This window comes from Hyperolius riggenbachi, chromosome 6, assembly GCF_040937935.1.
Source record: "Hyperolius riggenbachi isolate aHypRig1 chromosome 6, aHypRig1.pri, whole genome shotgun sequence".
NCBI classification, from domain to species: Eukaryota; Metazoa; Chordata; class Amphibia; order Anura; family Hyperoliidae; genus Hyperolius; species Hyperolius riggenbachi.
In genome coordinates this window covers 128,602,943-128,620,508 of record NC_090651.1, presented here as the reverse complement: position 1 = coordinate 128,620,508, position 17,566 = coordinate 128,602,943, and the positions used below count along the sequence as shown (strand labels likewise).

At 45.3% G+C, this 17,566-nt stretch overlaps 1 protein-coding gene across 3 annotated transcripts in view; it reads left to right on the top strand.

The window, feature by feature from the left end:
• The window catches only part of SUCO (SUN domain containing ossification factor), a 162,530-nt gene that overhangs the window by 31,776 nt on the left and 113,188 nt on the right, over nt 1–17,566 (top strand). For all 3 annotated transcript variants that reach the window (XM_068239885.1, XM_068239884.1, XM_068239883.1), the window contains exons 3-4: nt 5,599–5,703; nt 11,202–11,347. In XM_068239885.1, the coding sequence (XP_068095986.1) occupies nt 5,599–5,703; nt 11,202–11,347 (251 nt within the window). The remainder of the gene's footprint in view (nt 1–5,598; nt 5,704–11,201; nt 11,348–17,566) is intronic.

The following is a 17,566-nucleotide window of genomic DNA, read 5'->3' as shown; positions in this document are numbered from 1 at the left end:
TCTCCTCTGCTACCAGCCAATAGAAGACTCCAAACTGTCCAAATAAGGTATCAAATTAAACGTTATATGTTCTTTAAAATAAGCTATACCATGTTATGGTGTTATGTTCCATGTTAAAATGAGAGAGAGTAAGAGGGAGAGCGCATTTCTTTAAAAAAAAAAAAACTCAGAGTAAAAACTACTTCCTTTAGGAAAGCACTCCCGAGTGGAAAGGGTTAAAGGAGTTATCAGGCTTTTTAAATGAAAATAAGTGCTACTTACCCAGGGCTTCATCAGCCCCAATCTCCCAACATGTCCCTCGCCGCAGCTCCGCCGTCAGCCACCGCTGCCTCCTGGTCCCCGGCGATGACTTCAGACCGACCTCCAGTACGCAGGCCGACCTGCGCAGTACGCTCCGATCCACATAGCAGTGATTGACATCGCCACTCGCGCAGTACAGGCCGACCTGGAGGTCGGCCTGATCAGGTCGGCCTGATGTCATTTACAGGGACCGGGAGGCAGCGGTGGCTGACGGCAGAGCTGCGGCGAGGGACATGCTGGGAGATTGGGGCTGGACGAAGCCCCGGGTAAGTAGCACTTATTTTAATTTAAAAAGCCTGATAACTCCTTTAACGGAATGCGTCAAACTTTTAACAGTTTAAGCTGTTCTATTTCCTTCTGCTGATAATTCATCATTCCCCAATTGCTTTACCTGAATGTCCCTGGTATCTGTGTGTAGTCCAGCATGCATATGTAGGTCTTCATATGTGGCATGTAGCACTGTTTACCGTATTTTTCAGACTATTAGACGCTCCTGACCATAAGACACACCTAGGTTTAGAGGAAAAAAACCAAGGGGAAAAAATATTAACTAAACCGGGTGCATTTATAGTGAGGGGGCATCTTGTGGAATATGCCCCTTTTGTGCCGTATTGCCCCTTTGCACTTCCTGTGTCCTCCCCTGCCCACCTTGTGTCCTCTGTATGTCCCCGTGTCCTCCTCTGCATGGTGGGCACAGTACAGGGTGTCCCCGACATTGCAGTGGGTTGGAGGTTTGTATTGGCAGGCGTTCACAAGTCAGGAACTCCCTGCCTTTGGACTATAAGACACACTCGCACACACTTTTGGGGGAGAAAAAGTGAGTTTTATAGTCCAAAAAATAAAGTATATAAGAGTGGCCATGCCCACTAGTGACCATAACTAGGCACTTGTTGGGCATTTCATTGTCCCGTCTTCTTACCACAAGCGCCATTCAAGTGCAATTAAACTGTAACTGAATGGCAGCATTTGTAACACCACGTGTGTCCGTGCTCAGCATGGGGTGGCGTTACTAGGTGGCAGAGAACCACCGCAAACCAAATCTGAGCATCGCTGTGACCTAGCTCAGATGTAACGCCATGGGTGGGGTGGCTTGCTTTTGGTGTGGGGGGGTCCTCCCGGCCTTCTAGAGGACTTTCTAGTTTATGTCAACAGTAACAAACTCAATTTGACATTTACCATGAGTCATCACAATACACACATCGACTACCTGGACTTGACTTTGACTGGGGATACTTCACTGCATCGAGTTTCCACTAAAACCTATCGTAAGCCCACAGCAGGCAACTCCATACTCCTTGCAAGTTCCTGTCACCCAAGACACACCATTAATGCTATCCCCACAGGGGAATTTACTCGGGCAGCTCGCAACTGCTCTAACCCTGCAGAACTAGAACAGGAATGCCTTTTGGTCGAAGATAGATTAAAACAAAGAGGCTACACAAAAAAAACAGCTAACTTGGGGACGACTTAGAGGTACCAGAAAACCACGAAGTGAACTTTTACATACTAGAGACCGGGATGGGGGCCGAGACGATAGGGTGACATTTGTTACGGAGTACAGCCTCGAGTATAATAAAATCACGAATATTGTGAGAAAATATCTCCCGGTGCTGCACTCCGACTCCAAATTCAAATCTATTCTAAAGAAGGGGTGCCGCTTCTCTGCCAGAAGGGCACGCACCCTTGGGTCCATTCTTTCCCCTAGCTGCTTCCAGTCCACCCTCCCGTCTCGTCCCCCTATCTGGCTTGCAACAGTGGGATCCTATCCCTGTGGGTTCACAACCTGTCACTATTGTCACTGCCACAAAAAGTGATCGTCCATTGTTTCCTTTGCCACTGGTAACAGTCTCCCCATCAAACAGTATGTGAATTGCGATACCAAGTACGTCATTTATGTTATTTCTTGCACCTTGTGCCACCTACAATATGTGGGGTGCACCACCCGCAATTTGAGAGCCCTCATTGCTGAACATTGCGGCACCAGTTGGAACACCTTCAAAAAGTCGGTGGTTTCCAAACATTTTCAAAACGTACACAAAGGTGATCTTTCCTTTTTTGTTTTTCAAGCGGTGGAGCGGGTGGTGAGTCCCATGGGGAGGCGGTGATACTTACAAATTGCTTTTGAGGCGAGAGGCATATTTGATCCACAAGATGGACACTCGTATCCCGAAGGGTCTCAACACATGTTGGGATCTGAGTTTAGTTTATGACTACTAATTTTGCTTCCTCCCCCCTTTTTTCACCCTCCAATGGGACCCAGGTTTTCTCTCCCCTCCGATCTATAGTATGTTGTGAGTTATTTGAGGCACTATGTTCCTTCCAGCGGTGATTTTTTTTTATACAGATAACTTTTTAATCTTAGGATACTTAACATTTTCTTATGTATTTATGTACAATGCATCTTTGTAATGTCTCCTTTAAGGTGAAGGCTGGTTGAGGTATGGGGTGGAGCATGTCCTTCTCCCACCTACATAAAGCCTTCCCCTTGCAGGTTCATTTTTAACTATGACTAAGGGCAGATTGTAACCCTGACACACGTCAGTTGAACCTTGTGATTTTATTGCTATTGCCATGTGGAATTTTTGAAAAAAGAACATCAGCGTTTTTCTACCAGTATTTGGTCTGCGGATCCTTGGGTATATCTGTGGACTGGCTTGGCTTTCCTGATCCTGCACCTACCGGTTGGAATTGAGGGGGTTGAGCGTCTTGAACTTTTCAACTGGCTTATCTAACGCTGGTACAAGAGAGCAGCAGACAGGTGGTGAATTCACCACCATCAGCTGCCTGTTTAAAAGAGCCCTTAGAAATATAACCTGGTGCGCACCTACAATGGAGTACCGTATTTTTCGGACTGTAAGATGCACTTTTTTCTCCCTCAAAAGTAGGGGGAAAAGTTGGTACGCCTTATAGTCCGAATAATACATTTTGTGACTGGCACTTTCCTTCTACTTGTCCCCTCTGGTGTCTGCTGTCCTTTTGCCCATCACATCCTCTGGTGTCTGGTCCCTCTGTCCTTAGCCCCCCTGGTGTCATTGCCCCCCATCCCCAGTGACCCCCCCCCCTGCCCCTTTAACATAGATACGGAGACCGCTGCAGATTACCAGCAAGTATCATATATACATACACCGAGGGAAGCGGCCACACAGTTTTACATATGCCACCTCCGCTCTGGTGTCCTTTGCCCCCGACGGTCACCTCTGCAGGTTAACGGCAAGTGTTTTCATAGCACGGGAAGGAGCCACATAGCTTCAAAACGCAATGCCCAATCAGGCGGGGAGCGCTGCGCGAGACAGCCAATCACAGCCCTCTCTGCTTCCTCCCAATCACCAGCCCCAATGATAGAGCCTTTGTCCTGCCTTCCAGACTATCGGGAAGGCTGTGATTGGCTGTCTCGCGCAGCGCTCCCCGCCTGATTGGGCATTGCGTTTTGAAGCAGTGTGGCTCCTTCCCGTGATATGAAAACACTTGCCGGTGACAGTCGGGGGCAGAGGACACCGGAGTGGAGGTGGGATATGTGAATCTGTGTGGCAGCTTCCCTCGGTGTATGTATATACGATATTTGCTGGTAATCTGCAGTGGTCTCCGTATCTATGTTAAAGGGGCAGAGAGGTCACTGGGGATGGGAGACAGCGATACCAGAGGGGGCAAAGGACAGAGGGGCGGGACACCAGAGGACATAAGGTCCATGTGAATCTTCCTCTGCATGAGTTGCAATGCTGCTGCCCAAGTTTTGATCACAATGCTCGAAGCAACATTTGGACTTTTGTAATGAAAGCAGCATCGCTTCAGCCAGGCACCCTCCTGCTAGCACTCACTGTCTTCCCTCTCCAGATTAGGATGTGATCATCTTAGTGGCCAGTCAGCTGAGAGGCTGATTTCTCTGCAATCTGTTGCTATAGACAGGACTCAGCTGAAGAGCTGCTAAAGAAGCTAGTTAGTGAGTGGTAATAGTTTGCAGTGATTTTATCAGTGAAGCCACTGGAGGAAAAGGTACACATGGACAGAGGGGCAGAGAAGCACACGGGGGACATAAGGGGATACAGGAGGAAATGAGGACACCAGAGATACAAGGAAGGCACAAGGGGGACAATAATTGGGGAGAACATGTATACAGAATGCTCCTGGACTATGGACACACCAGGTTTAGTATAATTTTTTTCCCATGATTTTTATGCTCTAAGCCTGGGTGCGTCTTATAGAAAAATACGGTACATAGTTTATATTTTGTTTTCCATTTTGGCTCCGCTTTGTCTGATTTCATTTTGCATGGATGCAATGGCTCGATCCAGTAAAACTATCTTGGTGGAAATACTGCTTGCATAGCTGCTTTGAGTTCAAACTGTTTTTCACTTTAGTTCACCCTTCACATTGGACTTGTAGTCAGTGAACTTTGAACCTGCAAGTCACTGTGACCTATGTAAGCCTGCCAGAGCTTGCTGACCTGTGTGTAAACACTGACTGATCTGACCTGCAATGTTGTTGCACAGGATTTTGGAAGTCTGTGTGAGCTCCTGAGGCATGGTTCTCCCAGGACTCTCAGTAAATATAATTCCCTCGTGGACTGCCTGAGGGCATTCTCTTGAGTGTAGTTTAGAGGGGAAGAGTCTGTTTGCTTTTGTGTCACCTTCTCTGCAAACTTTCAGCAATGTGTTAATGTTCTGCTGATTGCTCTCTGATGTTAGTGTATGTATGACAACAGTGACATGGCAATTCACAAAGTGTCATAGTGTAAACAGCTTTCTGGATCATTTTGAGACTTGTATATGCTTCACACCAGCCAACTATGTAATCATTCTTCACTTACTTACATAGGTTGGATAAAGATCCCACTGTGTGAAAATGTGGTGGAAACTGGCTGATGTGGAACACTTTTCACTCCCAGTTTTTTGTTTTTATTTTTTTTACTATTGTCGGTGCCTAATCTTTTTGTAATCTTTTTGTACTGTCAGAAAAATATTTGTTTTGTTGCCAAAAAGCATAACATTGTGTGTAAGGCAGTCTGGATTGGATAATGACTCTGTGTATAAAATTATTGGGCCAATCACTGCACTCACTGTGAAGCAGTGATTGGCCCAATGATGGAGCCATGGTCCCACTCTAGAGACCATGGGCTCCAGTATTAACACAAGTTGCCATACTTTTTTTTTTCCTTATTGCTGCTAGGGCTTACTTTCGGGGTAGGGCCTACATTTTGAACAATTACTTTCTGGGCTGTCTTCATTTTTGGGGAAATGGGGTATTTAGATATAAACTTTCTGGGAAAATGTAAACGCACTAATCTCTTATCCCTCTATACAGGAGGAAAAGGAGCAGCTGAAGACTTCAGAAGTGGTAGATTCCTCTTCACATGGGCAAGTGGGAGAAGATGATGCGTTTTTAGAAGACTGCACAAAAGATGGAAAGGTCTCTTTGCCTTGAGTCTTTTTCAGCTGATAAAAATATTATGCATTTGTTATTTCCAGGTTCTAATTCAATGGAAGCACACTCTGTTCAGTTACACTCTTATCGCCATGTCACCTGATCTATTGACTAGCAGCTTGACTAATTGTAAGGCCTGGTGCACACCAGAGGAGTTTTTCTGAGCGTTTTGAGTTTTTAAATCTGCTGATAATGTTATCCTATGTGTCTTTTTGTAAAAAAAAAACATCGCATTACATTGTGAAGAGCTTTTAGAGGTTTCAAAAGCTCTTCCCAATGTAATGCTATGGTTTTTTTTTACAAAACCTCATTGCTCCAGTGTGCACAGACACATAGGATAACATTAGCAGCAGATTTAAAAACTCAAAACGCTCAGAAAAACTCCTCTATTGTGCACCAGGCCTAATGGAGTGCACAGCAATTTTATCTGTACTTACACAGCTGTTTTGGTGCGTAGTTACTACAACCTGTGTTACCTAGGTAACGATGGCGTTGCTAATGTTACACGCATTTATTGTGCAATACATGAGCATCATTGGCGTTAACTAGGTAACGGGCTTTGTGCAATGCATGCTTACATCATTGACGCAAGTACCGGTAAAATAGCAGTGGATTTTTAAAGTGCCCACTAATAATACAATATTGGTTGCTCAACTTTACTATTTTTGCGTTTTTATATGAGCGACTACCTAAAGCATGTATGCAAAGTATATTCACAGTTTACCCTTTTATCCTTCTTCGACCTATATATGGTACACACCATGCAATTTCCCATCAGATTGACGGGCTAAATAAATCATTTCCGACACTTCTGGTCAGATTTACGAATGTTTTTCTGATCGATTTTGTATCGGAAAATCGATCAGTAAATGATTGGAAATCCGATCGGACCTTTGATTTGACCCGTCTGACAGTAAATTGTATGATGTCCCAGGCATGAGATGTGGTAAAATTGTACAATCAAGATTGTATCATTAGTGGGCACCTTTGGACAAACTTTATTGAATATATTTGCTTATTTAATTTTTTTTTTTTTTTTACAATATTTGTTTATAAACGTTTTAGTCAATATTTGCCCATTTTAAAATCTTAAATCACCCTGATTTACATCTTAGGGCCCGTTTCCACTAGAGTGAATCCGCATGCGTTGTCTGCATGCGGATTCGCATAACAAATACAAGTGGATGAGACTGTTTCCACTTGTCAGTTTTTTGGTGCGTTTTTCTGTGCAGGATTTTTCTGCACGGTAGGGCCTGCAGAATTCGCCTGCGTGTGGAATGCAGGCGATTCGCAGGCAATGTATTTAATAGGGGAAATCGCACATGCGTTTTTTGCCGCGATTTCGCGTGCGAATTCGCACTAAAACTAATGTACATTGAGCCAGGCAGTGACATGGTTAAAATCGCTGATAGCCTGCCTATGCGAAATCGCATGCGAAATCGCGGCAAAAATCGCATGCGGAATCGCATCCGCATGCGATTTTGTCAGCGGTGGAATCCCAGCGATTCGCACCGCACTAGTGGAAACGGGCCCTTAGGCAAAACGGGAGACAGAAAACATTATACATGCTTGGGACATCCTCCAGCCCTCTTCAGGCTGATCGCTCCCTCTCCATCCTCCTGTACCGCCTAGCTCCTCCGCTAATTGGCCCATTCATTCTTCTAGTCAGGGCGTACTTTGCATCATGCCTACCTGCATGCGCCTCCATCACGCTTTTGTTGCCAGGAGCATTCTGTGCACAGTGATAGGAGTGCAGCCGGACTGCACATGCTCCAACTGAAGGAATTACTGGCCTGAACAGCGTAGAATCTAGGTGGCGTGGGAGAATAGGGAGGGAGCAATCAAGAGGAAGTCCCTCGTATCATTTCTTTTTTTTTAATTTATTTTTTTATCCCCTGTCTCAGGTACACTTTAAATGCAATTGCTGTGATTTTATTTTTATTTTTTTCTGTTTCAAGCTTGTGAGTGCAAATACTGTCTCTGTTGGGTTTGGACTCTTTATCTGTTAGTCCCATGCCACAGTTGCTAACCACTTAGCTGCCATGCTGCCCATCTATCTTGTCTACTTGCTACACTGCAACCTGGAAATGTGATGTGGATAAGTACAAGGCAGCTTAACTTGCGCTTAAAGTGGACCTGAACTCTTGCACAGGACTGAAGAAATACATAGAGAAATGCACCCTGTGGCCTGGTGCACACCAAAAAAACGCTAGCAGATCCGCAAAATGCTAGCAGATTTTGAAACGCTTTTTCTTATTTTTCTGTAGCGTTTCAGCTAGCATTTTGCGGTTTTGTGAAGCGGTTTTGGTGTAGTAGATTTCATGTTTTGGTACAGTAAAGCTGTTACTGAACAGCTACTGTACCAAAAAACGCCTGGCAAACCGCTCTGAAGTGCCGTTTTTCAGAGCGGTTTGCGTTTTTCCTATACTTAACATTGAGGCAGAAACGCATCCGCAATCCAAAATCTGCAGCAGCCCGGGAGTATGCGTTTCTGCAAAACGCCTCCCGCTCTGGTGTGCACCAGCCCATTGAAATACATTACCCTAGCGGATCCGCACCGGCAAGCGGATCGCAAACCGCAGCCGAACCGCTCTGGTGTGCACTAGGCCTGTGTGTGCTTAGAGAGTTTAGCCTGTTTAACCACTTCTGTACCACGTGTTTTTTTGCTGATCGATGCTGCGTGGGCTCTCCAGCCCGCAGCACCGATCAGATAGCAGCCAGGCCGATCAGACTTCCCCCCCCCCCCCCCCTTTTTTTTCCCCACTAGGGGGATGTCCTGCTGGGGGGGTCTGATCGCCGCCGGCTGCTTGCGCTTGCGGGGGGGGGGGCCTCTTCAAAGCCCCCATCCGCAGCGCTTTCTGGCCTCCGTTCCCCTTCCCTCCCTCTCCCTCCCCCTGTGAGCGGCGCAGGACGGATTTCCGTCCTGCGCCTGATGGGATAATCTTTAGCCTATCAGATGCCGGCGATCCCTGGCCAATCAGAGGCCGGGGATCGCCGATCTCCTCTACGGCGCTGCTGCGCAGCAGTGCCTTATATATGTAAACACCGGGGAAGATCTTCCCCGTGTGTTTACATTTACCCTGCGAGCCGCGATCGAGACACCCTCCGTGAACTGACATGGAACGGCCGCTCATACGAGCGGCCGTTTCCATGGAATCCACTTCAGGATTCAGGGGCGTACTTAAGCGTACGCAGAATCCTGAAGTGGTTAATTATCCCTCATTTGTGTCTAATCACTAGTTGTAATTTGATCCCTCCCCTGTGTCACATGAATGCTTATGGCGGATAAGGCCATTTGAAAGCACAGGAGGTAAACAATACGTCTGCTTCCATGAATCGGGAAGAACCACCAGTGCAGATTTATTTTAGGATTTGTATCAGGTGTAACAGATGTTTATTGTTTAAAGGTTATTATATGCTGTTTCTTATCTTTTAGAGCAGAGAGGACATTCTGAGTTCAGGTTTGTTTTAACCTCCTTGGCGGTAATCCCGAGCTAGGGTCGGGGGCGGAAAACCGCAGCTAAGAGCGGTAATCCTGACCTCTGCTCCGAGTAGCCACCTGAGGCTCTATGCAGAGCAATGCGCGCAGCGGCAGCGTTGCTACATACCTCCCAGGGGTCCCGACGTCGGCTGCCATTCTTCTTCCTCTCCTCCGGGGCTCTTCTTCCTCCTGGTGAGATCGCCCGCTGTCGTCCTGACGACAGCTGGCAATCTCACTTTAGAGTTTCAGCGCCACCCGGAGGATGAAGACATAACTGCAGCGCTGGAGCCAGGGAGGTGAGTGATTGCTGGGGCTGTGCAGATCTCCCTGGCAGCATGATTTGTTTCCAGGTTTTAGGGTCTGAAAGGGTGCAAAAAAATTGCACGGCTCCTAGACCCTAAAATCTGGAAAGAATCATACCGGCAAGGGGGTTAAAGGACAACTGACTTGTGAGGAATATGAAGGCTGACTTATTTATTTGCAAATGCTAATTGCCTGGCTGTCCTGCTAATACTTTAATGCTGGGAATACACCATGAGGTTTTTTTTTGGCAGATGGTTGAATGGATAATTTCCGACCTGTCCGATCTGATTTTTGATCTTTTTTTTTTTTTTTTTTTTTTTTAATCGATATCTCATAGAAGTGAATGGAAATCAGTTGGAAAATCGATCGGACAGTAAATCTGCTGAAAAATGTCATTGTGTATTCCCAGCATAAGCCTCAGAGCATGCAGCTCAGATGTTTGACAGCATTTGCCACATGCATGTTTCAGGACATGAAGGATCAGGACTACCAGGCAACTAGTATTGTTTAAAAGGAAATAAATCTGGCAGCCTCCATATCCCTTTAAGGTCAGATGTCCTTTGATGTTTACACCCTGGGAGCTACAGGGACAGTTTTTATATGAGAAACCAGTGAAGCCTAAGCTCTAAATGTTTGTCTTCTTGCTGTAGTGCAGGAAGATTATTATTCTGTTTCCTTTGAAAAGCAAAAACTATTACGGTACTGGCAGAACTGAAAAATATTCATAACAATAGGATCCTATGTTCTTCATGCACTAGGATTTGAGCCAGGCTGCCTGTATGCCTCCTTCAGTCAGATTTATGGACAGCCGGGAGGAATGGTTACATGATTGTCATATGGTAGAAAGATATTTCAGTAGTCAGTTTCCTAATGTCTAACTGACCTTGACAAACTATGGCAACGGATTATTTTTGGAATTGCTGATTGATGTGCTAGATGTAGTCAGTAAGCATGAGAAGTTCGAGCAGAACTGGAAACAAAAGTGCATTATGTTCAGTGATTGCAAAGGAGGAGCTCACAAAAGAACATACACTAGTATTCATACTTGTATCTGCTCTTTTTTGCCTACAGGGTCAGCCATCCATAGTTAGCAAGCAAATGATTCTATGTATATTTATTCTTTTTGTTTTGCTTTTAACCCTAAGCCAAACTGGCTGTTCAGTTCTGTAAAGCAGATGGGTGGCAAATGTGAAAGAAGGTTTGACCTTAAAATCTAGAATCTTGTGGGGTTTTTTTTGTTTGTTTTACATTGCAGTTTGTGCGAACTCTTGTTCCGTTTGCTGTATGAATGTTTTAGTGTTCAGTTTTGGGTTTACTTGAGTGTGGAGAATGGTGGGCGGAGTCACCTTTTCGGGTGAAAATCGCTGTACCATAGCTTCTGTTTTGGCACACCATGAAGAAGTTATACATATTCCTGCCCACCTGAGTTTTTCCTCAGTCTTAAGGTTTCCCCATATCCCCACTGCATAATAGAAAACCTAAAGGATGTCCCTTGAAACTGTCTTGGCACCAGAATCGCTGAGATGCATGGACTCATTGGACGACATGGTGACCTAATGCTCTTGTATATACCAAAAACTGGGAAAAAAGAAACATTAGTTTTATATGGGCTGATCCATAAACTGGGGAAAAAAACATTAGTTTTATATGGGCTGATCTTTTATAAATGCTTCATATTAACACTTGTGTCCCTGCACAGGACAAAAAAACAGAACCAGTACTAGATGTACCTCCTGACAGCATAGACCCTAAAGATGCTGAGAAAGAAGCTGTGAACCTGGCTACAAGTGTTGAAAACATTTCCAGTTCAACTACCTCAGAGATCCCTCCTGTCCCCCTGTCTGAGTAAGTATGAGGTTCATGTAATGTGAGACATTTTTCAAATTTATGTTTACCGTCTGTCATGTCTTAACTTTATCAAAGCCTTAGGCCACTTAGTTCCTAGTAGTAAAAAATGAAACCTGCAAAAATGGTTTATGTTCTATGCACACAATTTTATACATTCTACACTAGAAACTGAAATTCTGGAAGGGCGCTCCAATTCTGCTATTCTTAGGGGCGTCTGCCCTATATGCACTTAAATGTTAATGTCAACCTGGTTTTATTGTGCGTTTCATGCTGAAGGAAGGTCTCAACATGTCCAAAACGTTTTTGTCTCAGCAAGTAAACAGTAGGATTTCGGGTAATTGCTGGTATAGAAGCTTAGCTTTGGATACTTTGTATGCATACATAATGCGAAAAGGCTGACTTTCATATACAGGTAGTCCCTGGTTAAAGAACGAGATAGGGACTGTAGGTTTGTTCTCAACCTGAATTTGTTCTTAATTCGGAACACTGTGCCATCTCTGCCCCCTGTACCTCTTCTGTGCCCCCCCCTGTGCCTCCATTGTCCCCCTCTGTGTCACATCTGCCCTCTGTACCTGCTTATAGAAGTTTGGAAGCAGCAGCAGCGCTGTACTGGGGACAGCCTTGTGACACTGCGGTCCTCAAGTGGTTAAATGCATACTGTAGGGGGGTTTGGGGAAAATTAGTTGAACTTACCCGGGGCTTCTGATGGTCCCCCGCAGACAGCCACTCGCCGATGCTCCGGCCCCGCCTCCGGTTCACTTCTGGAATTTCAGACTTTAAAGTCTGAAAACCACTGCCCCTGCGTTGCCGTGTCCTCGCTCCCGCTGATGTCACTAGGAGCGTACTGTGCAGGCCCAGTACGGTCTGCGCCTGCAGAGTACGCTCCTGTGAAGTCAGCGAGAGCGAGGACACGGCAACGCAGACGCGGCGGTTTTCAGACTTTAAAGTCTGAAATTCCAGAAGTGAACTGGAGGCGGGGCCGGAGAATCGGTGAGTGGCTGCGCGGGCACAGGATGTCTGCGGGGGACCATTAGAAGCCCCAGGTAAATTCAACTCTTTGTCCCCCGACCAAACCCCCCCCCCCCCTACAGTATTCCTTTAAGGATGAAAAGCCTTATTTTCTGCTTACTTATGGGTACATTGATTTGCTTACAGGAAGCTATACATCCTGGGAGAAAATTATTTACTTATCGGATGGTGAAGTTCTCTCCCAGCACTTATCTGAGTTGGCAGCTTCCTATAGGCATAATCATGTGACCATAGCCTAAAGAAAATTTGAAGTAATGCGTTTGAACCTAAACAAATATTTAGTGTTAGCAGTGTTGTATGCTTTTTTGCTAAACGAGTACAGGACATTTATTTAAGGCTCATTGCATTTGGTGACTGTGGTTCCACTTTCAGGAAATTCTCAGATTAACTCTGCTATAAAGCTGCTTGATCGGCAGCTAGCATCTTTGAAATGCTGCTACATGTTCCATTTCTGTATGAGTGTAGATTATGTATGTATGTATATATATATATATATATATATATATATATATATATATATATATATATATATATATATATATATATATATATATATATATATATATATATATATATATATATATATATATATATATATATATATATATATTTTTTTATTATTATTATTGTGTGTGTAATAATCCCCTCAACACTATACCCTTATAATGTGCATCGGGCTGATAGCTGTAATACATTTTTCTGGGCTAGGGATTCTGGGGACATTTTTGATGTGAAACATAAGCCAGGCAAGTGGCACTTGTGCAAGGAATCGAGCAGTGGCACTTCATAATTCTCCACTTGAAGTTTTCTTTAAGCACAGTAGGAGCTGTCTAAAATGTGTCATGATCCAGAATTTCTCCATCATGACAAACTAGCGAATTAAAACCTCCTGCTTATTAAAGGGAACCAGAGAGGAACGAGGGGTAAAAAAAGGCAAAGCTTTTATACATACCTGGGGCTTCCTCCAGCCCCATAATTTTGGATCGCTCCCACGCCGCCGTCCTCAGCTTCTTGGATCCGCCGGTACCGGGCCCGTCACTTCCGGCGGACGCGGGCAATTGTCCGCATCACAGGGGCTCCCAGCATACATGTACGCATGCAGCTGCGCAGTAGGCAGCCACATGCGTATGTGTATGGAGAGAGCACCCTGTGATGCGGAGAATTGGCCGTGGCCGACTTGCGGCAATGACGGGACCCGGTGGCGGCGGATCCAGGCAGCGGAGGACGGCAGCGTGGGAGCGATCCAGGCGTATGGGGCTGGAGGAAGCCCCAGGTATGTATAGTTCATCCTCTCTGGTTCCCTTTAAGCCCCATACACAGTTTAAAGATTTGTTGTCTGAAACTATCTTTACAGCTCTTATTTTAGCGGCAGCTGTTACCGTACTACTGTATGAAACTGGGAAAGAGGCTGGTGGATGCTTTTGATGGTCCTTCTGGACACCAAGCAATTGGGTGAGAGAGTTCCTTTCTACCGGACCTGTAAAGAGGCCAGTGACGTCTGTACACATTTCAGATTTTCCTTGACTGAAACAATCCTTAACTGGTCACTGTGGCCTAGAAGCCAAAGTGTCTAAGTAGCTTAGTAGGTAGTTTTTCTTTTGTGTTTCTGATTCCATCTTATGAATGACTTAGTAAGTAGGTCCCCGTGAGTAGGAAGACTTTCCACTCCCTTCCCACAGTATATCAGACCCATTGCGCAGTCCTACCTGGTTTTAGTGACTAGATGAGTTGCGTTATGTGCACACACCAAGGTTTCATTGGGTAAGATGATTTCTTGTAATAATGTAAAATAAAAATCTAGAGTGAGTGCAGGTCTCCTTTGATGTCATAGAAACCGATTTGATTGATACCCAACGACCATCACTATTCTGTTCCTGCAACGGAGCACCTCATGCATGATGTCTTCCGACCAGTGGCCCTAACTTCCAACATCATGAAGCTCCTTGAGCGGCTGGTCCTTGCCCACCTGAAGAGGTACACGGACGCTCACCTCGACCAGCTCCAATTTGCTTACAGGGCAAACAGATCCGTTGAGGACGCCATCAACGCCTGCCTGGCATACATCACTGTGCACCTAGAAAACCCTGCCTCCTACGCAAGGATCCTGTTCCTGGATTTTAGCTCAGCGTTCAACACGATCTGCCCAGACATCCTGCTCTCCAATCTGGTGCAGCTCGGAGTAGACCCCACCCTTCGAGCATGGATCAAGGACTTCCTGACAAACAGAACGCAACAGGTGAAGCTCGGCAACTGCTACTCCAGCATTAGAACCACCAATACAGGGGCTCCACAAGGCTGTGTACTGTCACCACTACTGTTCTCCCTCTATACCAACAATTGCATATCTTCCGTGGACTCTGTGAAGGTCATCAAATTTGCAGATGACACCACTATCATCGGCCTAATTGGTAGCAACGGAGAGCAGGAGTACCGCAGCGAAGTCGAGAGAATCTGTAACTGGTGCAGAGACAACAACCTAGTACTCAACGCTGCAAAGACTGTGGAACTAGTTGTAGACTTCAGGAGGAACCCTCCCCCTCCCTCCCACCGGTCCTCATTGGGGGTACCGAAGTCTCGAGGGTGACATCCGTGCGGTTCCTCGGCACGACTCTCACCAACAACCTGAAGTGGGGGCAGAACACCTCCAAAATTCAGAAGAAATCTCAGCAGAGATTGTTCTTCCTGCGTCAACTGAAGAGATTTGGCATGCCCAGGGAACTACTGACCAGCTTCTATACTGACACTATAGAATCCATCCTCTGCTCCTCAGTCATTGTCTGGTACGCGGGCGCAACGGCCAGGGATAAACACAAACTGCAGAGAGTCATAGCTGATGCAGAGAGAATCATCGGGTCTCCTCTTCCACCTCTTGATCTTCTCCACTCCGCTAGGATGATGAAGAGGGCCTCTGTGATATCTCGTGATCCCTCCCACCCAGGCAATCGCTACTTCAAGCTCCTCCCACTGGGCCGACGCTACAAGACTATAGCATGCAAAACCACTAGACGGAAGAACACCTTCTTCCCCCAAGCGGTTCGGCTGCTGAACACCAACCTCCCCCTGCCAGGCCCGCCTACCGGCATGCCCTAGCGGAGGGCCACCACCACCATCATTATTATTATTAACAATTTATTTGGTCTGCTCCTGCACGGCTGACCCAGGACTGTCATGTATACCATTACTGCTGTTCTAAAATTTGTCTGTGTTGTGCGTCTTGTTCTCCTTTACTATGTCTATGCCATGTGTACAACAAATCATTCCGAATACTGTCATTGCTGTACTTGGCGAAATAAATATGATTCTGATTCCTCACTCCAGAAAATAGAAAAAACTGCTTGTTGATCATTCCTAAATAAACTCATAGCATGATCAGGAAAAGTAGATTTCAGGTTACTGTCATTACCTGCATTTGTAGCCCAAAACCAATGCCAACTCCTCATATGTAGACTTGGGAGTCAAATCCAGAAAGCCCTGTCATGGGGGTCACAGTCCAATCAAGCACGCAAAGATCTGCGACTCCAGATGGATTTCATGCAGCAAGCTGCTAATTTACTGTGCAAATACCAGATTTTGCATGCTTATGTAGCTAAAGTCCAATTCCAGAGAAGAAATGTTTTATTGTGGATAATATAGTGAGGGATTTGAACCACTTCTGGGCTTTTATGGCTTTTCTGTGTCCCCATTTGTGAGAATTTCCATCACTTCCTGAAGAAGAGAAATCTAAAAGAGATGGCAATAATTTGGTAGAGTAAGTGAAGTTAGAATCCCTGACTAGTGAAATCGGATGTTGCATATCTTCATTCTTCTTATACCCGTAACTGCCAGCTGGTAGAACCAGTGATGAACCTGTGATGATTCTTAGTGGAAGGGCTTGACTTCTGGATGTGTGTAATGCTGGGGGGTCATACTTTCTGACCACCCAGCGCAACTAGGCTAAGAGCAGGATAATGGAAGAGGCTACACAGGCTGCCCAGAGCAACTGCAGCTCTGGGCTTCCGATAATACGCAATGGCAGCGCAGTGCGATGTTGCGCTACTTTTGCGATAGCAAACATTCAGACAGATACAAGACAGACTGGAGAGAGGTAGCCAATAGCAACCGCAGCAATGGCTACCTCGCAAGGACTGGAATGGAGCAGCCAATCGCGACCGCAGCAATGGCTTACTTCGCAAGGACAGGACTGGGAGGATTCGCCGCTCCTACGCAGGAGATTGGCGCAACCCACAAGGCAGAGTACAAGAGCACAGATAAATCACACAAGAGTATCTCAAAGAATTTATAATTACAGCTATCAATGTGATACAATAATCCGCGAACGCAATATGGAAAATAACAAACGCGCTAGTATGCGTATATATTGGCAATGAACCAACATGACGCAAGACTAGCAAAATAACAAACGCTGACTAGAATATGTATATATTGGCGATAAACCAATATATAACATAAATCAGGAAGACTAGCTAAATCTGGAGCAATACAGCAAACTGAGCTAGGCAATACAACACTACAATACTCTACACTAAAAGGAATACGTATATATGTCCCTGTGGGAAATATATAACGTAACTCCACAAGAAACTGAACTACAAAGTAGCAATACAAGGAACTTTGGCCTCGATTCATCATTGTCTTTGAGATAACTTTTTCCAGTTTGTTAAATTACCGAATTCGAAGTTTATCAATTTCTAGTTGTATTCATCAAGGTTTTTCCGCATTAGGTGTGAATTCGGTAACGTGTCGATATTTCCATTTTACAGCGGTAATTTAACACAAGGCCATAAGATTCCCATGGAATTGTGGGTAAAAGGCAGTCCTTAAAACACTACGTAGCAACATTCTGAATAGGGCTTAACACCTGGACCAGGATTCTGGCTTGGGGCAATCCCACAATTTCGACAGCTGCGGCTTGATAGGAGCCTTTTCTTTCAAATAAATTTTATTCAAGTTTGATAACATATGACAAGACAGAAAACAGAGCATCAATATCTCAATACTGACAGTAATGTGACATGAACATGGGAACTTGCATCTATAAAGGAAATTAGGAGATGACAGATTTCCTCTTGCAGTAACGATCAAGTTAAGGGTGACCCTGCGTAGGCAGTCTTTCAAAGAGAGGCTGAAAGAAATATAGTCCAGAAAACTGAGGTCGGCGGGTCATAGAGAACTGACCCCATGTGAATT